We start from the raw sequence: 22,777 nt of genomic DNA, 5'->3' as shown, positions 1-22,777 counted from the left end.
ACATAAGCCTAAAGCGGAATCCAAACCGCTCCTCGTCTTACATTCGAGAGAAATTGTCCTCAATTAAGGTTTGGAACAGCAAAATGGAAGTTCCACCCACTTCACTCCAACACCAATAGTATATTCGCTTATTCGCAAATCAGGGCTGTTCCATTTCATTTTAAAGTTGGGTGGTCCGGCCAGTAAATTTCTTAAATCGGGAAACTCCCGCCTTAGACACCTTACGGTCAACGTATTATTATCAGTACACTAAAACTATGGTATTAAATTACAAATTTAGTATGTACATATCATTCAATAAAATTAAGTGAAAGTCCAATCCAAGCTAATGTTGGAAGCTACGTAGACAGTCGATAAATTTTGCCAATTTATATCGATATATTTAACCAACCTTGGCTTCTTTATAAAACAACAGCCATTCAGGCAAGCAGAAATATACAATTTGGTTTCGTTTCGTACGTTTAGGCTTAACATCCTTATGTATTACCGAAGTTATCAAGAAGACTTTCTCTTAAAGTAACATCAGAACCGCTACTTGGTTTATACTTGAAAGAAGGGTTGTGGTTAAACATGGAACCGAGAATTGAACATGGGACGTCTTGACTAAAAGATAAAAGGGAGATAAAACTAATGCAGATGGTCTTATATGTGGAAACGTCACCATGCAGTTCACACAATTTAAAGCATTTTTTTCTTCTTCTTTGGTTTAAACCATTTTTTTTTAAAAAAGAAGAAAAAAAGCTTGTTTAAACCGAGGTTTAAACCACCTGGGTTTAAAACAGCCAACCTTGGAAGTCAGGCTGTAAAAAATTGAAGACTGTAGCCTTCGTTTTTTGACTACGTTGCATCCAGCAGAATTATATTTGTCAGGTCAGTAAAACAACAGAAAGCGTGTAGTATCACCAGATACCATGCTGTAGTAAATTTTCTGTTTTAAACAGACTTATTATTATTACAGTTTTTCTTAAAAGTCTACAATGGTGTTTCAGATATTATGTACATTAAAAATTACCTTGATCCATGTTTAATGTAGGATTTTTAGTTCTATAATATCTCATTTATATTTCTCTCAATTTTCTATTTTGGTAGATGTAGAATTTTTATATATCTATACAGGGTGTTTCAAAACAACACAGACAACGTTTGGGAGGTGATTCCTGACATCAAGTTAAGTCACAAAATATAGGCCAACCTGGGTGAACAAATGATTTCTTTCAGGATTATGGGCTGCAGAAAACATGAAAAATTGAACTTTAAACGTCCATAGTTTCAAAAGTATGGGACGTACCATAGTCGGGTCAAGACTTTACTTAGGAACTAGTATGTGCCCTATACAAATATCCATCTTTCAGAATCCTATGGTACTTCTACAACAATTTTTATAGAGGTAGTTGGTGAGTATTTCAAATTATATGCCCGCAGCCAAACTCCTTCTATAAGATTGTTGTGTGAGTACCTTAGGATTCTGAAACATGTATTTTTGGATAGCGTACATATTAGTTCCTAGTGGAGTCTTGATCCGACTATGGCAAGTAAAACAGATTTGGAGCTATGGACCTTTAAAGTTTATTTTTTCATGTTTTAGGCAGCCTATAACTCCGAAAGGAAGCATTTGTGCACCCACATTGATCTATACTCCTTGTCTTATCTTGGTGTCAGGTGTCGGGAATCACTCCCCAAATGTTGTCGGTATTGTTTTGAAACACCCTATATATATATATATATATATATATATATATATATATATATAAGTGTACGTTCGTTAGCATATTGATTTAGGAGAGTAATTATAAACTTTGCTAATGGACGCTATAAAATACACATTTTATACATGTGTAAATAAGCACTAATGTTGAATCCACAAATAATATTTCTTCTTGTTTTTTAAATCCCTTAGTACTCATTAATCCATATTTAAAAGTAGTGTTTGGTCCTGTAATCATATACACCTATTAAAAGCTAGGGAATATTATGAATTTACAATAGATTCTGCATATCCATAAACCTTTTACTATTCTTTAGCGTTAAAATTATATTTTCAGAATGTTGTTTATAATTTTAATTTTACATTTATTTTATTATTTTCACTTTAATGTTACGTGTTTTTAATATTTGCAAATTCAAAATTGAGGAATCTCATTTCTTTTACTTCCTATGGATCTTCCAACTTACCATTTATAAACTTATTGTTCCTCTTTCAGCTACTTCTTATTTTATTTATTTATATTATTTTTATTCTCCTATGTCCGGTAATTACTCTATTTTTGCTTTCAATTTACTGCCTCACGTTGTCAATGCGTAGGTTCTGGCAAAGAATTTTTTCCCCATATACAGTATATTTTATTTTGCATGAATGCACAGATGAGATATAAAGGTAAATATTTGTCGCTTTCATTTGTATTTAGTTATAAATTTATTATGCCTCAAAATGAAATTCCATACATTGTACTTTCAATTTTCAGTTTCGCGTCCTCAGTGGACTTACTACATTGCTTTGCCAGGCAAATATACTGATAGCGTTTTAAAAATATATCTGCTCATTTCTCTGTAACGATGAGTTCTTAAAAGTTAAATTTTAAGCTGTAGTGTTTTACCTCACCGAATGCCATGCAAGTAACTATATCGCTAAATCTACTCATAATTCTCAATATTTTGCTTTATTCGAGCCCTTTAACTTTCATTATTTTCGTATAACCTTTTGAAATCGGAGGGTAAAACGAATCGGCCATATTATCACTGTTCGTCTGTATTAATGGCAACGCCTACTCAATTTTGGTATATAGGATAGTACTTATCTTTGGGCAGAACACTCAGTCAAACTCAGACTAACGCTCTCTTCTGAAATATTCTGTACATGTTCTTCTTATAAAAACTGTACTATAATATATTGAATATTGTAAGAAAGATGTTACTTACCATTGCCATATTTACCCACGCCTGTGCCAACTGAGTTAAAGTGGCATCATCATCCTTTTCTTGCATTGTTTTCAGTTCCTTTCTGGCAAGATCAACTCGGTCCAACTTCAGATAGATGTGTATGGTTAACGCAATACTTGAAAATAAAATACAGTAAAGATTACTTAATTGTAAATTGTAATTAAGAATGCACAAGTTTATCACGTACGCTGGAAAATTTAATAAACAAAAATTTATTTATAAGCAAGTAAAAAATAAAGATTTCAACATTCTTTGAAGTTATACTTAACAATTCAAATAAATTTAGAAATTATAAGTTCGTTAATATTTTCTGGCCGAAATACTTATTACAATGAAGTTACTTCTTCGACGAACGCTCGAAGTTTTTCTTAATGTGTTTATATTTTAATTTAACTTGTAGAAATTGAAAATAACCCATTCAATAGCTTAATATATACAGATTTAGAAAATAACAAAATTGTCAAAAAATGATTAAATGAAAGTGAATTTTCTTAATTTGCCTCCCACATGTATATCCTTTAGGCTAAAAGTGTCAGATAATTAATGTAAAAAAAAAAGTAAATGACAATGAAAAACTGGTGGAATGAAAACGTGGGAGGAAACTGGAAACCCATAGATACGATGTTATCCATCACAACCACACATGACCTGGAATCGAACCAAGGTATCCTCGCAGCATAGGCGAGCTATTTAAATATCACTAAACCACCGGTTCCCCTATTTAGTATAAAAAGATTACTGACCAACCAAACGGAACTTTTCTTTTAGGAAAAGGAAATTTTGTAAGCTTTTTGATCCTCAATATAATAGGTGACCATCATAATTCTGGCAGCTGGGTGTGTACGTCGTCTCTTCTCATACTTTTTTCATTTCACCATCCATCCTCGACATTTTCCAATCTTGTTCCCTTTCTTCCCATTTTCTTCTCTATTTTATTCTTCCATTTGTTCCTTGATCTCCATTGTGGACATTATCCTATGTAGAAACTTGTTAGCTTAGCAATCTGTCATTCTTTCTACATGCTCACATTAACGTAACCTGACTCTCTTGGACACTCTTTTGAATAAATTAGATTCTTTTACTTTTTATTCGAGTCTTCCTGTTCTCTCCGTGGATGATTTTTAAGATTCTTAACCTCTGTTACTTAGACTATATTTCTTCATTATCCTTGATTCTGCACAGGAGATTAAAAAGTATAGCTTCCCTTGGTATATTCTTACCCCACATCAGTTATTTGGTGCTTAATAAAATATTTCACTTTGTTGTGATCTTCTAGTGATTTCTTCTCTCATTCGGCCATACTTTGTTTTTGTTGAACCCGAGTTTCTGCTACCTTCAAGGGTTTTCTCACAGTTTTATTTTTTATTGATATTCGTTTCTTGAAATGATAAAATGATTCACTTTTCAATCAGCTTATGCAGACACCATATTCTTCCTTACTTCTGTTCCAAGCGTTCAGATCTCTTGATACTTCTTCGCTTTCTTTCTTCCCAAATTACTATGTGAATTGCAAATATACACATTTTTATTTCACTGCTTATCTTTTAAATTTTCTAACTATGCCTTCCATAAGACAAAATAGTACAGAAGACAGAACACTGTCTCATTTCAAACAACACTTTCGTTCGAACTATTAGAATTTTCCATGCTTCAATTCCGAACTCTGCACGGTTGTTTAATCCACTATATTGTTTCTCCTTTCATTTCAATCTACTTTAATTCTCTCCACATGTTTTGTTCCGATGCTATCTTTAAGAGTAGACATTTAGGAACACAACAAACAGTACACAGCAATACATTTTACCGGATGCTTGCGATAAGAAAAGAAGTTTTTGTCATAATTAAAATATGCATCTAATCAATCACAATGCTACTGAACCGTAACAGAATTCAACAGACTGTAAATAAAACAACTATTTCTTTGCTGCTTACTCAGGTCTGAAACAATCAGATGGCTTTTAATAATTATTTTTCACCGACAATTATCTCATTGTGAATATTTTGGAAGAGCAGAGCATTTCTTTACTTTAATCATGTGCAACAACTTTCGGACTTTTAAAAATTTTTGCATGTTTCAAAGACTATTCAATAGTCTTGTATGAAAATTTGTCTACACTACAATCACAAAGAATTTACAAAGGACATGTTCTGACTTACACTTACCATTCCAATTGTTCAGCTTGATTGAGAACCCTAAGTGATGTATCGTACATTTGTTCATAGTAGAAAATTGTTGCTACACTCAGAAGGTAATTAGTGTTCTCAAGATCTACATTGCCCGACACTTCCTCCTTTAATTTATTGACAATTCCGTCCCTGAAAATAAAGAAATAAATTAATTACTGTGTGTAAGAATAAATCCACAGATTCACTTATCACAATACCTACGAAATTATGTTGTACGAATATGAATTTAGTACAAATGTTCTTCTTGACTCCTCGGCTATGGAGTTTTGTCAAATGCGTTTTCAAGGGAAAGGAGAGAAACGAGTTGAACTTTTGTTCGACATTTAACGTATCTCTTAAATACTTAAAAGTAGGAAGTTGAAACTTGGTGCGTGTGTTTGTTCTCTTTGAACCCTAGGCTGTAGATAAAATAGAGTTTTGCGTAATGTGATCACTACGGGAGAAAGTATGGCTGAACATTCCCTTTGTCATCCACCAGAATATAATCGCTGGGCGTAGCAACTTAAAAGTTTGTACAAAAATTCTCGATGAAACCTTGACTGTAGATAAGACAGAACTTTCTGAAATTCAACACCTAAGAGAGCAAAAAGGGATAATTGAACATTTTCTCGCTCTTCACTAACTTCCAACTGTTGGACCTAGGACGCTCTTCACTAACTTTCTTCAAATGTCCTCCTTAAAAGAAACTAGCCTACAGGAGGGTTAAAGAAATTTCACTCGAGAGTTCTCAGAAATTTCTCTATGAATATTTGTCATATATATAGCTAGAAGGCAATTTGTCTAAGTTTCGAAACTGGAAAAAGTCATTTATAGGTGGCTTGGAAAATTAACTTTGGGGGCTAAGAGCGAGTAACAATTTCCAAGTAACGAGTGAGAATCATCCAATTTTAGGTTGGATATGATTTTAGGCACGTTTTTCAGTTTCACGATCTGCCAACATTGAAATAAATGATATATCATACAGCAACGATTAAAATGACTAATTCCGTCAGAGTGTTTTTTTCAACGAAGGAGGAGTATATATATATATATATATATATATATATATATATATATATATATATATATATATATATATATATATAGATAGATAGATAGATAGATAGATAGATGGATAGATATAGATATATAGATAGATAGACATAACAAGTATAATTACAGATATTCACTTGGACTAATCTAGTTTAGTTCCTTAAGTTATAGACTTTCTTTTGCCTAGACTAAAGTATCTCCAAAAACTTCTTAGCTTCCATCCTTATTGTGAGTTCGCTCCGTCATAAATTGCAGTATAGTCCCCCCCCCCCCCCCCACAAACACACACATAAAAAGAAAAACGTAACAGTCAAAATATAGGAGGATAGAATGTTCCAGAAACAGTAGTAGATGAGCAATTTTGAAATACTATAATGTGTTCCATACGCTCGATAAGTAATTATAGAAATTTCAATTTGAAATACACAAAGGTCAGTATATTTTAATATACGGTAATGAAGCGTAATTAAAACCTGTAAATTAATAGAATGAAAATACCTAAATTAGCTTAATAGTTACATCACCGTTATCATCGTTTCTAGGATATTTTAAATCGGAAGATAAAAGTTTTATCTGTATCGCGGGAAAAGTGACAGTTTTCCAGCGAAACAGACAGAACTGATCGAGAACAAGGACATCGAGCTCAATGAAATATTAATGTTATCTTAGTGCACAGACAAGAAAAAACTTTGATGTACAAAGGTAGGTCCATTGTTCTTACATAATATATACTGTATAACTTCTATTAATAATCATGTTTCATCCTTCACTTCGTTTTTGGGCATCTATAATCGTTTTACTTTCTATGAATGTGTCAATGAAATCTTTGTTTAGAAAACCCATTAGATGAGTTCTATTAACAGGATCCTCTCACTAATAATTTTACAGTATTTTGAGGATAAAAAAAAAGAAAAAAGAAAATAAATAAATAAATAAATATGATTACCACACAGCGAATTGTTTCCTCAGAGCAATCTATGTAAGTAAAATATACTAAAGAGGCAAAAATATGAGAGGTGTTGGGAAGTCTTCAGCTTTGTCCTCTTCTTATTGTCCGACTTCAATAAATTTTAATTTGTTTGAAAGCTATATGTTTCTATATGTTTGTGACCAAAAACCAATGCACTGGGACTAGTGGGTCTATTTTTGTTGCAGATGAAAAGTGAAGGTGGCGAGTCAGCAAGTGGAGTTCAATGATATTTAAACTAAAACAGTCGTCACTTCTTCCAGGGGAAGCCTGCAAAGTCTCTCCATAATGAGATGCTACAAATAATAGAAATAAATGCCTCATTTTACAGGGAACTGGCTTGTCAAATTTAGGGTAGAATATTTTGGTAATGAAGATTAACCCCGCAGTGGGAGATCCTCATAGTGATTGTATCCGAAACAATTGAAAAGTGCATAAAGTGATTTTGTCAGATCGACCAATTTACGAGGATCATTCAATAAGTAAAGAGACAAAGTCTATATTTTTAACACTAATCATTTTTTTTTCAGGGGTATTAGCTGGCAACCTTGGGATATGCTCTGATCTGCTGTTTCGTAATTTTATGTCAACATAACTTCAAAAATATCAATTCATCATGGCAAGTCCTCTAGAAGATTGCACCTCAGAAGAACAGCGCTCAGTCATTAGGTTTTTAGTCGCAGAAGGTGTAAAACCAAGTGAAATTTTTTCTCGAATGTTGAGACAGTACGGTAACAGTTGTATGAACCGTGCGAATGTGTACAAGTGGGTTGATCGGTTTAAAAGTGGCCGAACAAGTGTAGGTGATGAACCCCGATGTGGACGTCCAGTGGAAGTTTCTGGTTCTTCGTTGGAATCGAGGATTGACGGACTTATTCGTGATAACAGAAGAATTACTGTTGAAATGATAGCTGAGGAAGTTCAAGTAAGTGTTGGAGCTGTTCACAATGTCATTAGGAACATTTTAAAGTACAGAAAAACGTGTGCCAGATGGGTTCCCAGACAGCTTACTGACGCTCATAAAGAATCAAGGCTTTCCATTTGTCAAGCCTTAACGCAACGAAGTTTGATTGAAGGAGACGCTTTTTTTTTGAAAGAATAGTGACTTGCGACGAGGCCTGGATCCATCACTACGACCCTGAGACCAAAAGGCAGAGTATGGAGTGGAAACACACTAGCTCTCCAGTTCGCAAAAAATTCAAGGTTCAACCTTCCGCTTGGGACTCACAGGGTCCAAGCTATTGCGATTTCCTTGAAGATCAGCGAACTATCAATAGCCTATACTATTCTGAGATGCTAGAACACAAAGTTAAACCAGCTATCAGGAGCAAACGCCGTGGACTCTTGTCAAAAGGAGTCATTCTTCAGCACGATAACGCCCGCCCTCATACAGCCCAGCTGACCCGAGATAAGCTTCAAGAATTGGGTTGGGAGGTCTTACCTCATCCTGCCTACAGCCCAGACCTCGCCCCATCTGATTTTTACCTGTTTGGACCACTCAAAGACGCCCTACGTGGAAAAAGATTTGCTAACAATGAGGAAGTTAAGGCAGCGGTGCAAAGGTGGCTTCGGGGTAAATCGAAAGATTTCTTCGCCAAGGGAATTAGGAAGCTGCAAGAAAGATGGGACAAATGCACAACTATAAAGGGTGATTATATTGAAAAATAGCCTTAGTTTTGAAAGATTGAAATACATCTTTATTGAGCTATAGCAATTTGTCTCTTTACTTATTGAATGCCCCTCGATAATAATAATAATAATAATAATATTAATAATAATAATAATAATGATGATGGTAGAGGATCTAGGCATCTGTAAATGCGTTACCGTCATTATTCGTAATTATTTTGATGTTAGAGAATTTTTCGCCAAATGAGTGTTCACATGTTTGTGTGCAAACCACAAACGTGTATCTTGTTTCTTCAGGCATTTTGAGTTGGATGCCACTAATTTTGTTGCACATTTTTTCACGAGAACAAAACATGGGTCTGTCTGAATGATCCAGAGACAAAAGAACAATCAAAAGAATGGAGTCACAATGGTTCGCAAAGGCCAAAGAAGTTTTTGGTGCAAAAGTCCAGTTCAACGATTTTTGTTAGTGTTTCTTGGTATCAAAATAGGATGATCTTTGTTGATTATCTACAACAAAGTAATCAGAGCTTACTATGCATCATTACTGAATAGGCTTTACTCGAAGTTGAAGAAAAAAAACGCCCTGGAAAGGTCTCCCGAAAAATTATATTCATGACGATCCATTCCCTTGCAAGAGCAACGTTGCAATGGACAAATTGGCTACATTAGAATTTGAAACTTTGAACCACCTCCCTACCTGATCTAGTCCCATCTGACCATCACCTATTTCTAAATTTAAAATTAAAAAAAGGAAAAAGAAACTGAAGGGGCAAAAATTCAACATCATTTCAGAAGTGATTGCAGCTGCAAATGCATGGTTTGACACCCAACTGGTAGTACGAAACTATTTGAACAAACTTCGGGAGCTGATTCCCGACACCTAAACTAGCAAAAAAGTCCTCTGGAACTTTGGTCAGTGAGGGATAGTTTCGGCGATATAAGGTGCCGAAAGCGTGGGAAAAATGAATTACAGAGGGCTGTAATTCAAAAACAACGCACCGTAGAGAGTGCGTTTTAGAACATGACACTAGAAGGCATACCTGCTCGACTGAAAAATATATATTTCAAACCTCCGCAAGATGTGTGCGAGGGATTCCCCAAAGGAACATAGGAATTAGGGATTACTTGCCAGGTTATAGGGAATCCATAAGTTCCTGATCGATGATTTGAAAAATAGAAAAAAAAAAAAAAAAAATATTGGAAGTTAAAAGAGGAAGCTGAAGATCAAGAAACGTGGAAGAAATGTTTCTAAACCCGAACCTAAAACAGAAAAGAAAGAAGAAGAAAAATCTTATTAGTCCCAGAACCTGCCAAGAGGGAGATACTTCATAATACTAGTATCGATTAGGTGTTTTGACTTTTCAGAGCAATTGATGTCTGTTACACAGTTCTCGAATGTATTATGGGAATCGGATTTATGTAATAGTCACCAGACTCACTGACGACATGTTCTTTTGTATCTGTCAATCTTCGTAAAAAGTGAACTCTAGAAATAGATGATGGTCTATCGAAATTAACAATAAATGAAATATAATAAATAATAATAAATAATAATAATAATAATAATAATAATAATAATAATAATAATAATAATAATAATAATAATAATAATAATAATAATAATAATAATAATAGAAAACTTTAGTAGCGCTCAATTGATAATTCAAAGAAACCTAAACTTTAAGTATTATAAATCACAATGTGTCTTTATGACAGGTTACAGCAGAAAATTGAACTTGAAAGAAGGACACGAAGTATGTACTGTTCCCAGACATTTTAAAACACACTATAAAAGCACCGAAAAGCGCGAACCAACAAATGTCTATAGACACAAAACGATTCACAACATGATAATCATGATCATCGTAATTTTTTAAATCTAAAGTTTAAAACAGCGCAAGTTCTTCGTGAGAGTTCCGAATTTATAAAGCTTATCAAGAGAAGTTTCTGAACAAAGAATTTCATTAAGACAGTTGTAAAAGACAACTCTTGAGTATGACTCTCCATAAAAGGAACAGAGATCGAAACATTTGCCCTCTATTTTAAAATACTCTATAAGGCGATAATGTAACTACAATTTTCATCAAACTAACTTAGATGCTTTCATACAATTAACTGACACAGGATTATAACAAGTTTTAATATTATTGTACATTTAATATAATTAAGAAAACTATTAATTATCCTTGTATGCAAATTTAGTACGAAGCCATATTTTTAACTTATTACAAATACAATACGAAAGTAATATTGCTTATAAACAAAAGTTTAATATGGTGCGAAAACATACTTTAAAAATATCAATTCTCTGGCCACATGCGAAGAGAAACACGTTTCCATTTAAATTAATGAAACATATTTATCCATATTCCCCAAGGACGGATAATAATATCAGCCATACCTACAGATAATAATAACATAGTATGACTATTAAGAAGTCCATTGTCTATTAAGCAATACAGAGTCTTCCGGAAGTCTTGCAAAAAAAGTAAAAAGCTGTAACTTTGAAAGTACTACTTACAATTTTGTATTTTGTTTGTAATGTTTAGTGGAAATATTAAAATTTTTGTTGGCAACAATGAGCGGATGTAAACGCTGACGTCATAACCGCAAATCACGTGACAAAGATGGCGTCTACTCAAGAGAAAGCGCAGTGTATGGCGTGGTTTTGAGAGTTAAAATCTAGTGTTTTGGTGAGAAGAAAATTCCGACAAAAGTATTAGAAACAACCACCTGCAGGTTCAAGTATTAAGAGATGGTACGATAAGTTCTTAGCTACCGGAAGTGTCTTGGACTTGCCTCGTAGCGGAAGGCCAACAACCAGTGTTGATGTGATTCAGTCCATGCAGGAAAGCGTGTTGCGAAGTCCAAAGAAATCGTTGAAACGCAGATCCTTGGAGCTGCGAGTGCCAATGTGAAGACAGAAGTTTACAAGCAAAAACCGAAAGATGTTCAGGACCTCCGGAAGAAGATAAGTGATGTGATTGGGAGTATTACGGATGAAGCACGTCGAAATGCCATTCTTGGATTCCCGAAAAGACTTCAGCAATGTTTGGACTAAATGGTGCTCAGCTGGAGGTTTGGCGTTAAAAAAATGCTTGGAAACAAAATTTCAGACTTTCTTACAAGTCCACTAAAAGTTTTGTACAAATACAATAAATGGTTACCAAGTTACAGCTTTTTACTTTTTTGCAGGACTTCTGGAATACCCTGTACATATATTTTATTAAGAGAGAGAGAGGAAAAAACTTTTCTACGACATGATTCGCACCCATGTCATTTACAGTATCAAGTCTTCTCGCTGTTTTATGTGGTGATATATATCTCTCCCCTTAATAGGTATTATTTCACCTTTAATCTTTTTTCTTTTTTTTTTTCACATACGTACTACATTTAAGAATAAATGGTTTTATTCGCGTATATGTGGCATGAAGATATAAAGGAACAATAACTGGTATAATAATTCAACTATATAAATCAATATTGTTTGTGTGTGTGTATTAACGGACAAATGTAATCAGATGTAAGCAGATGAATTTCCTTCGTAATTTTCCTTAGAGGTTGTTAGTATTTTTTTACATGATGTCCAAAATTAAGTTAAACATCACTTTTAAAGGGAAGTAACTTAGGTTTACGCGGATAAAATTCCGATATTGTTTCAAGAAAACACATACACGTTTCATTCCCTGAGTAATAAGAACCATTACAATGTCAAAATATACGAAAAAAATTAGTCAAGATTATCACTAAGAACATTGCTAATCGACGTTAAAGGATGCATATCTAAAACTAAAAAGCAAGTACTCATTTTATATTCTCAAATTATTAATTATGGTTTGTTATGATTTTGTATTCTTCATATATTTTAGAAAAATCCTCTTCGAGGATGAATATAAAACGAAAGAGGCCCAACTAGAGGAAATGCCACTCAAGAAGGCTCCAAAGAGCCGAAATGATCCAATAAACTACAATTAATCATTCATGGATACAAGATGAGTGCATGTTTGTTTTAATTGTCATTAAGAATTTACCTTTTGTTTGGATACGCCAAATATTCAGCCAAAGTCTTCAAAGGTTGCAGTTGTGGAGGTGATGCCGAATGAATTTCATCCAATACCACCCTGTATTTTCTCTGCGCAATATAAGCCCCATACAGATATGTATCCCTCCTTATGATCAACGCAGGATTATTCAACTGTAAAGTGAAAGAGAATTCTACACGTTAACTAGGAATCAAAACTAACCAAGAGACAACCAGAAAAATATTATATATACAGTATGGCGCTAAATTTGTTGTACAAAATTAGAGGAGCGATTCCTGAGAGTAAAACAAACAAAAAAGTTTCAATAAACATAGGGCGAAAACCCCATCGTTTACGTGTTATAGGCTGAAGAAAACACGAAAAAATGAATTCTAAAGGTCCATAGCTCCAAAACTATGGGACCTACTGTAGTCGGGTCAAGACTTAGGAACTAGTATGTGCTCTATCCAAAAATACATGTTTTAGAATCCTAAAGTACTCACGCAACAAATTTTATGGAGGTAGTTGGAGAGTACTTTATATCATAGGCCCGTAGTCAAATCCCCTCTATAAAAATTGTTGTGGAAGCACCTCAGGATTCTGAAACACGCATTTTTGGATAGGGCACATACTAGTTCCTAAGTGAAGTCTTGACCCGACCACGGTAGGTCCCATAGTTTTGGAGCTATGAACCTTTAAAATTCATTTTTTCATGATTTCGGCAGCCTATAATACGTAAACGATGGGGTTTTCGCCCTATGTTTATTGAAACGTTTTTATTTGTTTTACTCCCAGGAATCACTCCTCTGTTTTCGTACAACGAATTTAGTGCCATACTGTATATATACGAGGTGTGTCAATTAAATAACGAGACTGCCCACCTCCTGTCGCGCAGGATCGTGGGGGGAAGATAGCTAATGATGTGTTTATCTTGAACCTTCATGAGCAGCCACTGTTTGTTTCATGATTCTGAAAGCTTTTTTTTTTCTTTGCAGGCTTGCATGAAGAGGACAGTGTTCTGTAGTAGTACCGGAATCATGGTGAACAGTAAAGTTGAGCAGCGCATTAACATCAAATTTCTGGTGATTAAAAAAAAAAAAGAAAGAAAGAAAGAAAAGAAAAAGAAAAAAGAAAGACGGAATGTTGTGCAATGTTAAAAGAGGTGTATGATGATAATGCTATGTCACGTGCGCGAGTTTTCGAATGGCATAAACGATTTTTAGAATGTAGGGAGGAGGTTGTAGATGAACGACCCGGCCGCCTTTTGAGTTCAAAAAAGGACGAAAATGTTAAAAAAAAAAAAAAAAAAATTAATGAACTTGTGCCGAAAGACAGACGTCTGAGCATTCGGATGATCGCAGACATGACGAACTTTAACAGTAAGACAAATTTTGCATGACAATTTAAACATGAAAAAAGTTTTTTGCAAAAATTGTCCCGAAAACCCTCTCTCAGGAACAAAAAGACATTTGAAAGACTATTTGCTGTAACGTCATGGAACGACTCAAAGCAGAACCAGACTTGCTAAGTCGTGTCATCACATGTGATGAAACATGGATTTTCCAGTATGACTCCGAGACTAAGCGTCAATCCATGCACTGGAAGACTCCCTCATCGCCAAGAATGAAAAAAGCACGAATGAGCAAGTCGACAGTGAAGGCAATGCTCATAGTTTTTTTTTTTTTTGGAGATCAGGGGTATCATCATGACTGAATAGGTGCCTCAGGGTCAAACGGTGAATCAGACCTACTACAAAGAAGTCCTAATCAAGCTGAGGGAAAGAATAAGGAAGAAGAGACCGGATTTGTGGAAGAACGATGCATGGATCCTCCACCAAGACAATGCGTCTGCTCATAATGCTCTTTCTGTGAAGCAGTTTTTAGCAGCCAAGTGCATTCCTGTGCTCGATCATCCTCTGTATTCCCCAGACCTGGCTCCCTGTGACTTTTATCTATTGCCAAAAGTGAAAAGTGCATTGAAGGGAACACATTTTCAGTCTGTGGAAGAGATGAAACGAAAAACGGCAGAGTTGTTGAACAGGATGACATCTGATGACCTACAGCATTACTTTGAACAATGGAAGGGGTTAACAGTTAATTGTAATAACTTTCTTTGCAATACATCACATTTATGACACCAGTCTCGTTATTTAATTGCCACACCTCGTATATATATATATATATATATATATATATATATATATATATATATATATATATATATATAAATTAAATAGTGCACTGTTAAGTCATACATATAATATATACGGAGTACATAAAAAGACATTAACAGAGTGTTTTCATCATTTCGTAAAACACTGGAGTATTTCGATTCTTACTAGAAGTTATTGGTACTGAAGTATATTCTAGGCTGTTAATAGTACAACCTTTTTTTTTGTTCAGCTTTAAATACATCCCGATGAAAGCCATCATGTATTATGCCTGAAATATAGTAGCAGATGAATGAGTATTGTTTCATCATTACCAGAACATACAAAGATTAGTACAATGCAAAATTGACAAATTCAAAAATCGGGTAGGATACCTAAAAGAAAGACTGAATGCGAATATCATTCCAATATCAAAGTTAGTTATACGTAAATATATCAAAGAAGAAAACTATTGCTCACAAATTATTTTGTGTAGAATAAAATATTCTTATGACATACTTATACTTCTGTTTGCTGTTCACAACTTTAGATTTATATCATTATACTGTGATAGAATGTGCCTAATTTGCAATATATATTATATACAATATACAGTATATATACTCTAAATACACGTTGTTTAAAATCAATTTCAGAATTTGATTATTTACACGGATGTCCCTAAAACCTCTAGTTTGAAGCAGGGATCATTTGAAATCGGACACTACTATAAGGCGTGTAGGTCTTTAGCGTTGGCCCTTCATATTGTGAGAAATATATCGCTGAATATTCAGCACATTGTTGTAAAATAATTACAATACTCTGACCTCCGAGGACTTCGACTGGCTAATATTCCTTGACGTATGATGATTTATAATCTTGTTTTTATGATCTGTGTTCTTGTTTCTATTTATGACAGGTTTTATGACGATTCTCTTGAGTTTTTTTTTCTTCTAGTCTATTTAACTCTATGTATTATTTTTACGCTTATGATAGTTTTTCAATTGAATTTTCCGTAGCTTTTACTTGTTTTTCAATAATTAACACATATTCATACTTCTAGTTTTCAATTCTATAGTAGTTGGCAGTTCTTGTTTGCGGAAGAAATTCGAGCCATGGACTTGTATCAGGGACAAATAGTCCCGATCCTGGTATCCTCATTAAACCCCTCTGGTGCTTGGGGTCCCTCGTTCGATCCCAGCTTGCACCGTGTGGACTTTGTGGTGGACAAACATCGTCCTCGTGGGTTTTCTCGAGGTTCTCCCGTTTCCTCTCACTTTCTTCATTCCACCATTTCATTCATTTCTCATCTTCACCGTCTCCTTTAGCCTAACCGGCATAACCGTGGGACGTAAAACTTAAATATTTCACTTCATTTTCATTAAACCCCCTCTAAATTAAACATTCTGGATAAAGCTAGTTTTCGATTCTATAACCTTCTCAGAGGTACACCTATTTATAATATTCATAAAAGCTATTCTGCTATATACAGCTAAATAAAACGTTACTATTTCTGACATTCTTTGAAATTGCAGTTTTTTTTAAAGTTTAATGTTCCACGATTGGCTTGCTGGTGAGAGCTGGAATTGGATCATGGACCCGAAGATGAGAACTCTATTCCGTTACCGCGTCTCCAATAGCATTCTAGAGAAATCAAGTACTAAGTAGAAGTAATTATTATTATTATTATTAGTGTTATTATTAAGTATTTTGCCTGTCGGCAGATCCTACGGCAAATGAGGGTTTTTCTTTTTTTCCTTTCTTAGGTTCGAACCTGGGAATGTTTCATGCACGTTTCTCAATCTAATGCTTTCTCTTTTAATTCCCAATACTTTCTTGTATTTTTCAAATCACCGATGTGTTGTAACCTTCTTGCTACACCCATAGGCGCCGGAACCTGGGGGCTCAGTCCCCTTCAGCCCCCCCCCCCAATGTTACCGATGAGGGGGCTGAGCCCCCTCAAGGTTTCAGTTCTGTTTTCGTATTTTTATTTCTTCAAAATACTTTTTCCAGACTTAGTGTTTTTTGAAAACTGACTACTCAGGTGCATCTTCATTTTCAGAACAGTATTTAGTTCAGAATTTTTATTGAAAAGAGGAAAGAGATTATATGGTTCTTACGTTTTATTGATGACTGGACTGATGAGCATTGTCGTCCTGGAGTATCAAAGCAAACAGAGAGAAAAAGAATTACCGTTGTTTTATTAGTACTGTATATGATGTAAGGACAAGTATAGTGGGCCTTTTTTCCTAGGAATTCTGTAAGCCCACTGAACTTTCCCCTGCTACAGATGCTACTGTATGTAGAGGTGTATGACCCCTGTTTGCAGAAATAGGGGTTTATGACCCTTGGTTGCACAAAATCAAAGCTGCCTCCGTCCCTTTCTTCTGATTTTCTTTCTTTCTATATTTTTCACATATTGGGTTTTGATCATTTTGTGGAGAAAACGCAGACAATAACGTATACATCCCTTGTTTCTTGTTCCGAAGAATTCGTGTCGTGTCGGTGTTTTAGTTTATCGCTGGTGTTGACAGAAAAAAGAAAACCGTTATTCTGGTGACTTGTTATCGTTTGTTTTCTAGAAGAAGAGGAATGTGAGTTTTAGTGAAGTGTTTTAGTTTTATTTATTCATTCACTATTTACTGGTAAATAGTGTTAATTGCAAATTTGGAAAATGGATCGTTTTGTACTGAGAACGAAAAAAGTGCAGAATGAAACTATGTCAGTGATTGACAATAGGGATACATATTCCATCGTTTTTTTTTTTTTTTTTTTTTTTGTTTGTTTGTTTGTTTAGCTACCATCCACCACTTGCACAGCGGGGTCTTCTTTAAGACGACTAAAGTCCTATCTACGATCTATTATGGAACAAAAACTGCTCAACGCGTTAGCAATTTTAAAATGTCATCAAGAACTTTCTGCAGGACTCGATCTTGATCTTATTGCAGACGAATTTATAATGCGCATCGAAATCCACAGGCAAACCTTTGCTATGTTAAAGAAGTAATTCTCCGTTTGCCGCCTACAAACTTGCACCTGGATGGAAGAAAGTGTCAATTAAACACAAGTGAGTTTAGATTAACATAATATTAGAATTTAATGAGAAATTTAAAATTTGGTAGTCATATCTTAATATTATATCTATTTTACAAGTAAATATAGGTGCAGAAAGTCGTACTGTATCATTCAAATGTTGGCAATATTTATACAGTGAAACATCTCTTAACGGACAGCCCCATAATGTGAACACTTTTTTTTGTCCTTCCCTGCAAAAATATGTGTTGTGGGAGAAAACACTTCCTTTTACGGACACTTCTCATTTAAGGCCAAATAGTCATGTTCCATCGATGTCCGTTGAGAAATTAACTAAACCTATTATTCTATGCGATAAAAGGCTAAACAGTTTATTGGTTATAATGAATTATTAGCCATTGTCGTTTCTGAATTGTTGCAACTATATTGTTGAATTGAGTTATCATTCTGCGTATCTTTACAGCAGCGCGGCTATATGAGACGTGGACCTACAATTTAAGGTGAAATCCGACCCACTGTCGTTCAATGCTGTCCCATCGGGAATCGAACTCGGGACTCTGCACCAAAGGCACACGTGATATTGTAACGAGCTGTCAGTAGTTCATTGCTGGCGCGCAGCAACGAGGAACGAAAATAGGGAGAAACACTGGCGCAAATCCCAGGGTGCTGAGGGGGACATGTTCCCTCCAATCTTGGAACTGGGGGGACTGTCCCCCAATAATCCGATTTGAAATGTGTTTTTTTGTCTAAGTAGAAACATACCAATTATAAATATGCATGTATTCAGATTTCAGAATTTGTTCAAGGCACTGGTTTGTAATACTGATATGTACTACTACTTCATCGCCTGATATGTAATATACAACAGGTTCACCTTAGAAATCAGATTCAAATACCGTAATATGAGTCTCATCTCCTCCAGCCCCCAAAATAACCTTCAAATCTACCCACCTCCCAACGTTGAAGACAACTCTGTTCCCCTGATTCTCCACAGCATTGCTTTTCAATTTCATAAATACTTTGAACATCGCTTATGAAAAAATACTACGGCAGAATGTCTTGCCCGTCCCTCGATTTGCGCCGCTGGGGAGAAAACGAATGAAAGCTGTTTACCTGAATTGAGGGGGGGGGGGCTCAGCTGGAAGGTGCCTAAATCCATCACTGACTAAAATCAGTTGGTTTTCAACCAACTAACCCTACATCTAACAAATTTCTTGTTCCTGTTTACAGTGGTTGAGCCCCCCCAATGTTTTCCTCATGTCGGCGCCTATGCCTACACCACGCTTTCCTTCTATGACATTATGAAGAAGAAAATCTTAACCCTTGTAAAACATCTTCGTTTGTTACTTTCCGTCCATTTTATATTTTCCATCTTCCTCCAACACTACACTTCGAAGCTCTCTAAATATTTCTTCTCTAACTTTCTCCAATTCCAAGAAACTATATTATCCATGTCTCCGATTCATACAGTCCAATACTTCATATACAGCACCTGGCTAACTTCTTCCTTAGTCCAATATTAAGGCAGCTTTTTTTTTTTTTAATGTTTCTTTGGCTACAACAATTCTTGACCTGACATCTCTGATCCAGTAAGCGTTTTTCTTCAAAATATTCCCAGATATTTGAGATGATCAATCTTCTCGAGCTCTCTTTATTCTACTCTGACCTGTAAGGAGTGTTTCCATGGAATATTCTCACGATTTTCGATTTCTTGACTGTTGATTTTCATTCTAGATTGTTCCCCAGTATCAATTATTTCACCCATCTTTTCCTGTAGTCCTTCATCGGTTCAATAACCGGGTAATCCGCATACCTACCCTTGTTAACGATCTATTCTTCAATCTTAAAATATACAGCTACCAATAAAAATTTCAGTATTCGGTAAAACAGCTACTTTTATATCCTTAGGAAAGCTAAAGTAACTTTTGAACACTAGCTGGAGTTATTCTGAAGTTAGGAAAACTATTTTGAAGCGAATTTAAATGAAGTACTGCATCAATTTATTAATTAAATCGTTGGTATTCTATCATATACATATCTATCATATCATGTAAGGTATATATACATCAACACAAAACATGCATTAATTTAAAACGAACTGGTGTGTAAAGCACCACAGTCGAGCAGTAAACTTGAGATACATATACTAACTAACTCTATGGCCTATGGAACCCGGAGGTTCAGTGCCGCGTTCACAAAAGCTCTCCACTGACTTCTATCCTTAGCTAATTGCATCCAGTTTCTACTTTGTATTCCTATCTCTGCGAGATCCATCTTAATATTGTCCTCCCATCTGCGCCTAGGTCTTCCTAATGGTCGTTTTCCTATGGGTCTACCAGTCAAGACTTTGAAAGTGTTTCTACTTTCTTCCATTCTAGCTACATGACCTGCCCACCTAAGCCTCCTAGACTTGACGACCCTAACAATGTTGGGTAAACCGTATAAACTATGTAGTTCCTCGTTATGAAGCTTCCGCCATTCCCCATTCTCGTTCCTCTTGGGTCCGAATATTCTTCTCAGGATCCTGTTCTCAAATACTTTCAGTCTATGTTCTTCCCTCAGAGTAAGCGACCATGTTTCACAACCATACAGAACAACAGGCATGATTATCGTTTTATATATTTTAAGCTTCAAATTCCTCGACAGAATTCGCGACGACAAGAGATTTTGAACCGAATAGTAACACGAATTCCCTGCTTTTAGTCGACATTTAATTTCTTCGTGAATATGATTTTCGTCTGTTAATATTGATCCTAAATATTTGAAAGTATCCACTTTATCAAAAGCATTATTTAATATTTTAACGCCTCCACAATTTGCCGTATTACGGTCCCGACGCACTTCCATGTATTTAGTTTTCTCTGCATTTACTTCTAAACCCATGTCCCTGCAAGCGTTTAATAAGATCTCTGCATTTATTTCTACTGTTCTCCTATCATCCCCTATTAAATTTACATCATCAGCATATGCCATAACCTGGTGAATGCCGTTCAACTCTAGGCCCTGGTTGCTATCTTTGATTTTCCTTATGGCGTATTCCAGCACAAAGTTAAATAATAATGGCGACAACGCATCCCCTTGTTTCAGGCCATTTTCGACGTGGAAGCTCGTGGAGATACATATACTGTAGTTTTAAATAGTACACTCTTTGCTTCGTTTCGGTATGGCTCCTATGAATGTTCGGTATTCGGACAAATTCCCCCCGGACAAAATCTCCCCAAAAGACACCGGGTAGGACAATCCTCCCGTGAAAAAATGCGCCTACGACAAAATCCCCCCGGACAAATTCCCATCGGAAAAGTAACTTTTAATGAAGTCTCTGTTACTTCCTCAAGCCCTTCTGTTCAATGGATTTATATATACTAAACCAACAAAGAAAAAAAAATGCACGCGATAATAATTGCTGGACTTCTAACCGGAAGAAAATGTAAAATTGATTAGGAGCAACAACATCGGACAATGCGGTGACTAAAGTTGTAAAATCCAATGGGTATAACCATCTGCCGGATGGTACGAAGATTGAGGTAAGTCCATTTATATTTATATGTTGTTTATTTTTACCTATGTAGACAGCGAATATCTGGGAAAAAGCATCCCTTCTACATTAGTGCCTATTCTTGAAACTGTATTTACACATTACCCATGAGTGCGATTTTATGGGGAATAATTCATTTCTGGTTCAGAAATGTGGCTATTCAGTAGTTAAGATTGCCAAAATCCAATCAAGTGAAAACATATACGCCCATATTTGTCATAGCAGAAGAGTACTACTCATGTACTATTTTTTTTTTTTTTCGTTTACCACTCGGTATAATCATTAAATTTAATATGGTAATCTGATTGAAGACAATTTATAATTTCTCTTTGCTTAACTAGAAGTAAAGTTTCCTTTTCATCTTCTAGTCTCCGCGAAACAGCACAGTATGAAGAAACGTGCCGGATCGTCTCGTGAAGCCCCTGGTGTAATATTTGGAGAAAGTGTAAGAGGCAGGGTCCATTTAAGGGGGGGAGGCTAGAGGGACTGTACACCCAGGGCCCCTGTGTAATTGGAAATTTTACATTACGTTTCCTACACATTCCGTTCTAATCGACTTTTAAAGATTGAGTAAGCTATATACATACTAACGAAAGTATTTACAGGAATTGTCAGTTCGATTCTTCCTCATTTAATTTGCTTTCTTTGAATTTTGTTTTGTTTTCAAGTTAAGATAAATTAGTTTTTTTCCGTAATTTTATAAAAAAGAAAAAGAATCTTTATTCTTTGTATTATGATGTGATGTAGCTTATTTGGAGTAAGATCGATGGAACAATAATACTATATGATTCTAATTATCTTTTGTTTGGTTTTAAATCAGAAAAAAAAAAAGCATTTCTCTTGTTCAGTAGCCGCTTAAAACATCAGATAATATTTCCTAAAGAAGGTGGAAATGCCTTTAATAAAGGTCAGCGACATATTTATGCATTTGCAGGTGTCTAGCGCTTTTGAGCGATAACAAATCGCCTCCTCCAGTTTATTTTTTAATGTCTTGCTTTCAACGGAGAACCTTTACAGTGTTGTTTTGATGTTTACTGCTAAAAGTGTGTTGATAGAAGAGACATGATGGTACCTGCTGTACAGATGTCAACTTATATCACATGAATACTATATTACTATTATTATTATTATATTATTCATTAAAAGTCACTTTTTCGGAGGAATTTCTCCGGGGAGATTTTGTCCTAGGCGTATTTTTTCACGGGGAAATTATGTCCTACCCTGTGTCTTTTGGGGGTGTTTCGTCCGGGGAGATTTTATCTTACACTCGAATGTTCTGCTCA

The 22,777-nt window shown here is 35.2% G+C and overlaps 1 protein-coding gene across 1 annotated transcript in view; it reads right to left on the bottom strand.

Moving 5' to 3' along the window:
- epsilonCOP (coatomer subunit epsilon) overlaps positions 1 to 22,777 on the bottom strand; it is a 45,232-nt gene that overhangs the window by 10,712 nt on the left and 11,743 nt on the right. The window contains exons 2-4 of the mRNA XM_081733657.1: positions 12,787 to 12,950; positions 5,101 to 5,253; positions 2,917 to 3,052 (exon numbers count right to left, since the gene is read on the bottom strand). Of these exons, the coding sequence (XP_081589783.1) occupies positions 2,917 to 3,052; positions 5,101 to 5,253; positions 12,787 to 12,950 (453 nt within the window). The remainder of the gene's footprint in view (positions 1 to 2,916; positions 3,053 to 5,100; positions 5,254 to 12,786; positions 12,951 to 22,777) is intronic.

Source organism: Thermobia domestica, chromosome 12 (genome assembly GCF_964235325.1).
Source record: "Thermobia domestica chromosome 12, izTheDome1.hap1.1, whole genome shotgun sequence".
Lineage (NCBI taxonomy): Eukaryota > Metazoa > Arthropoda > Insecta > Zygentoma > Lepismatidae > Thermobia > Thermobia domestica.
This window is presented reverse-complemented; position numbering and strand designations above follow the sequence as displayed.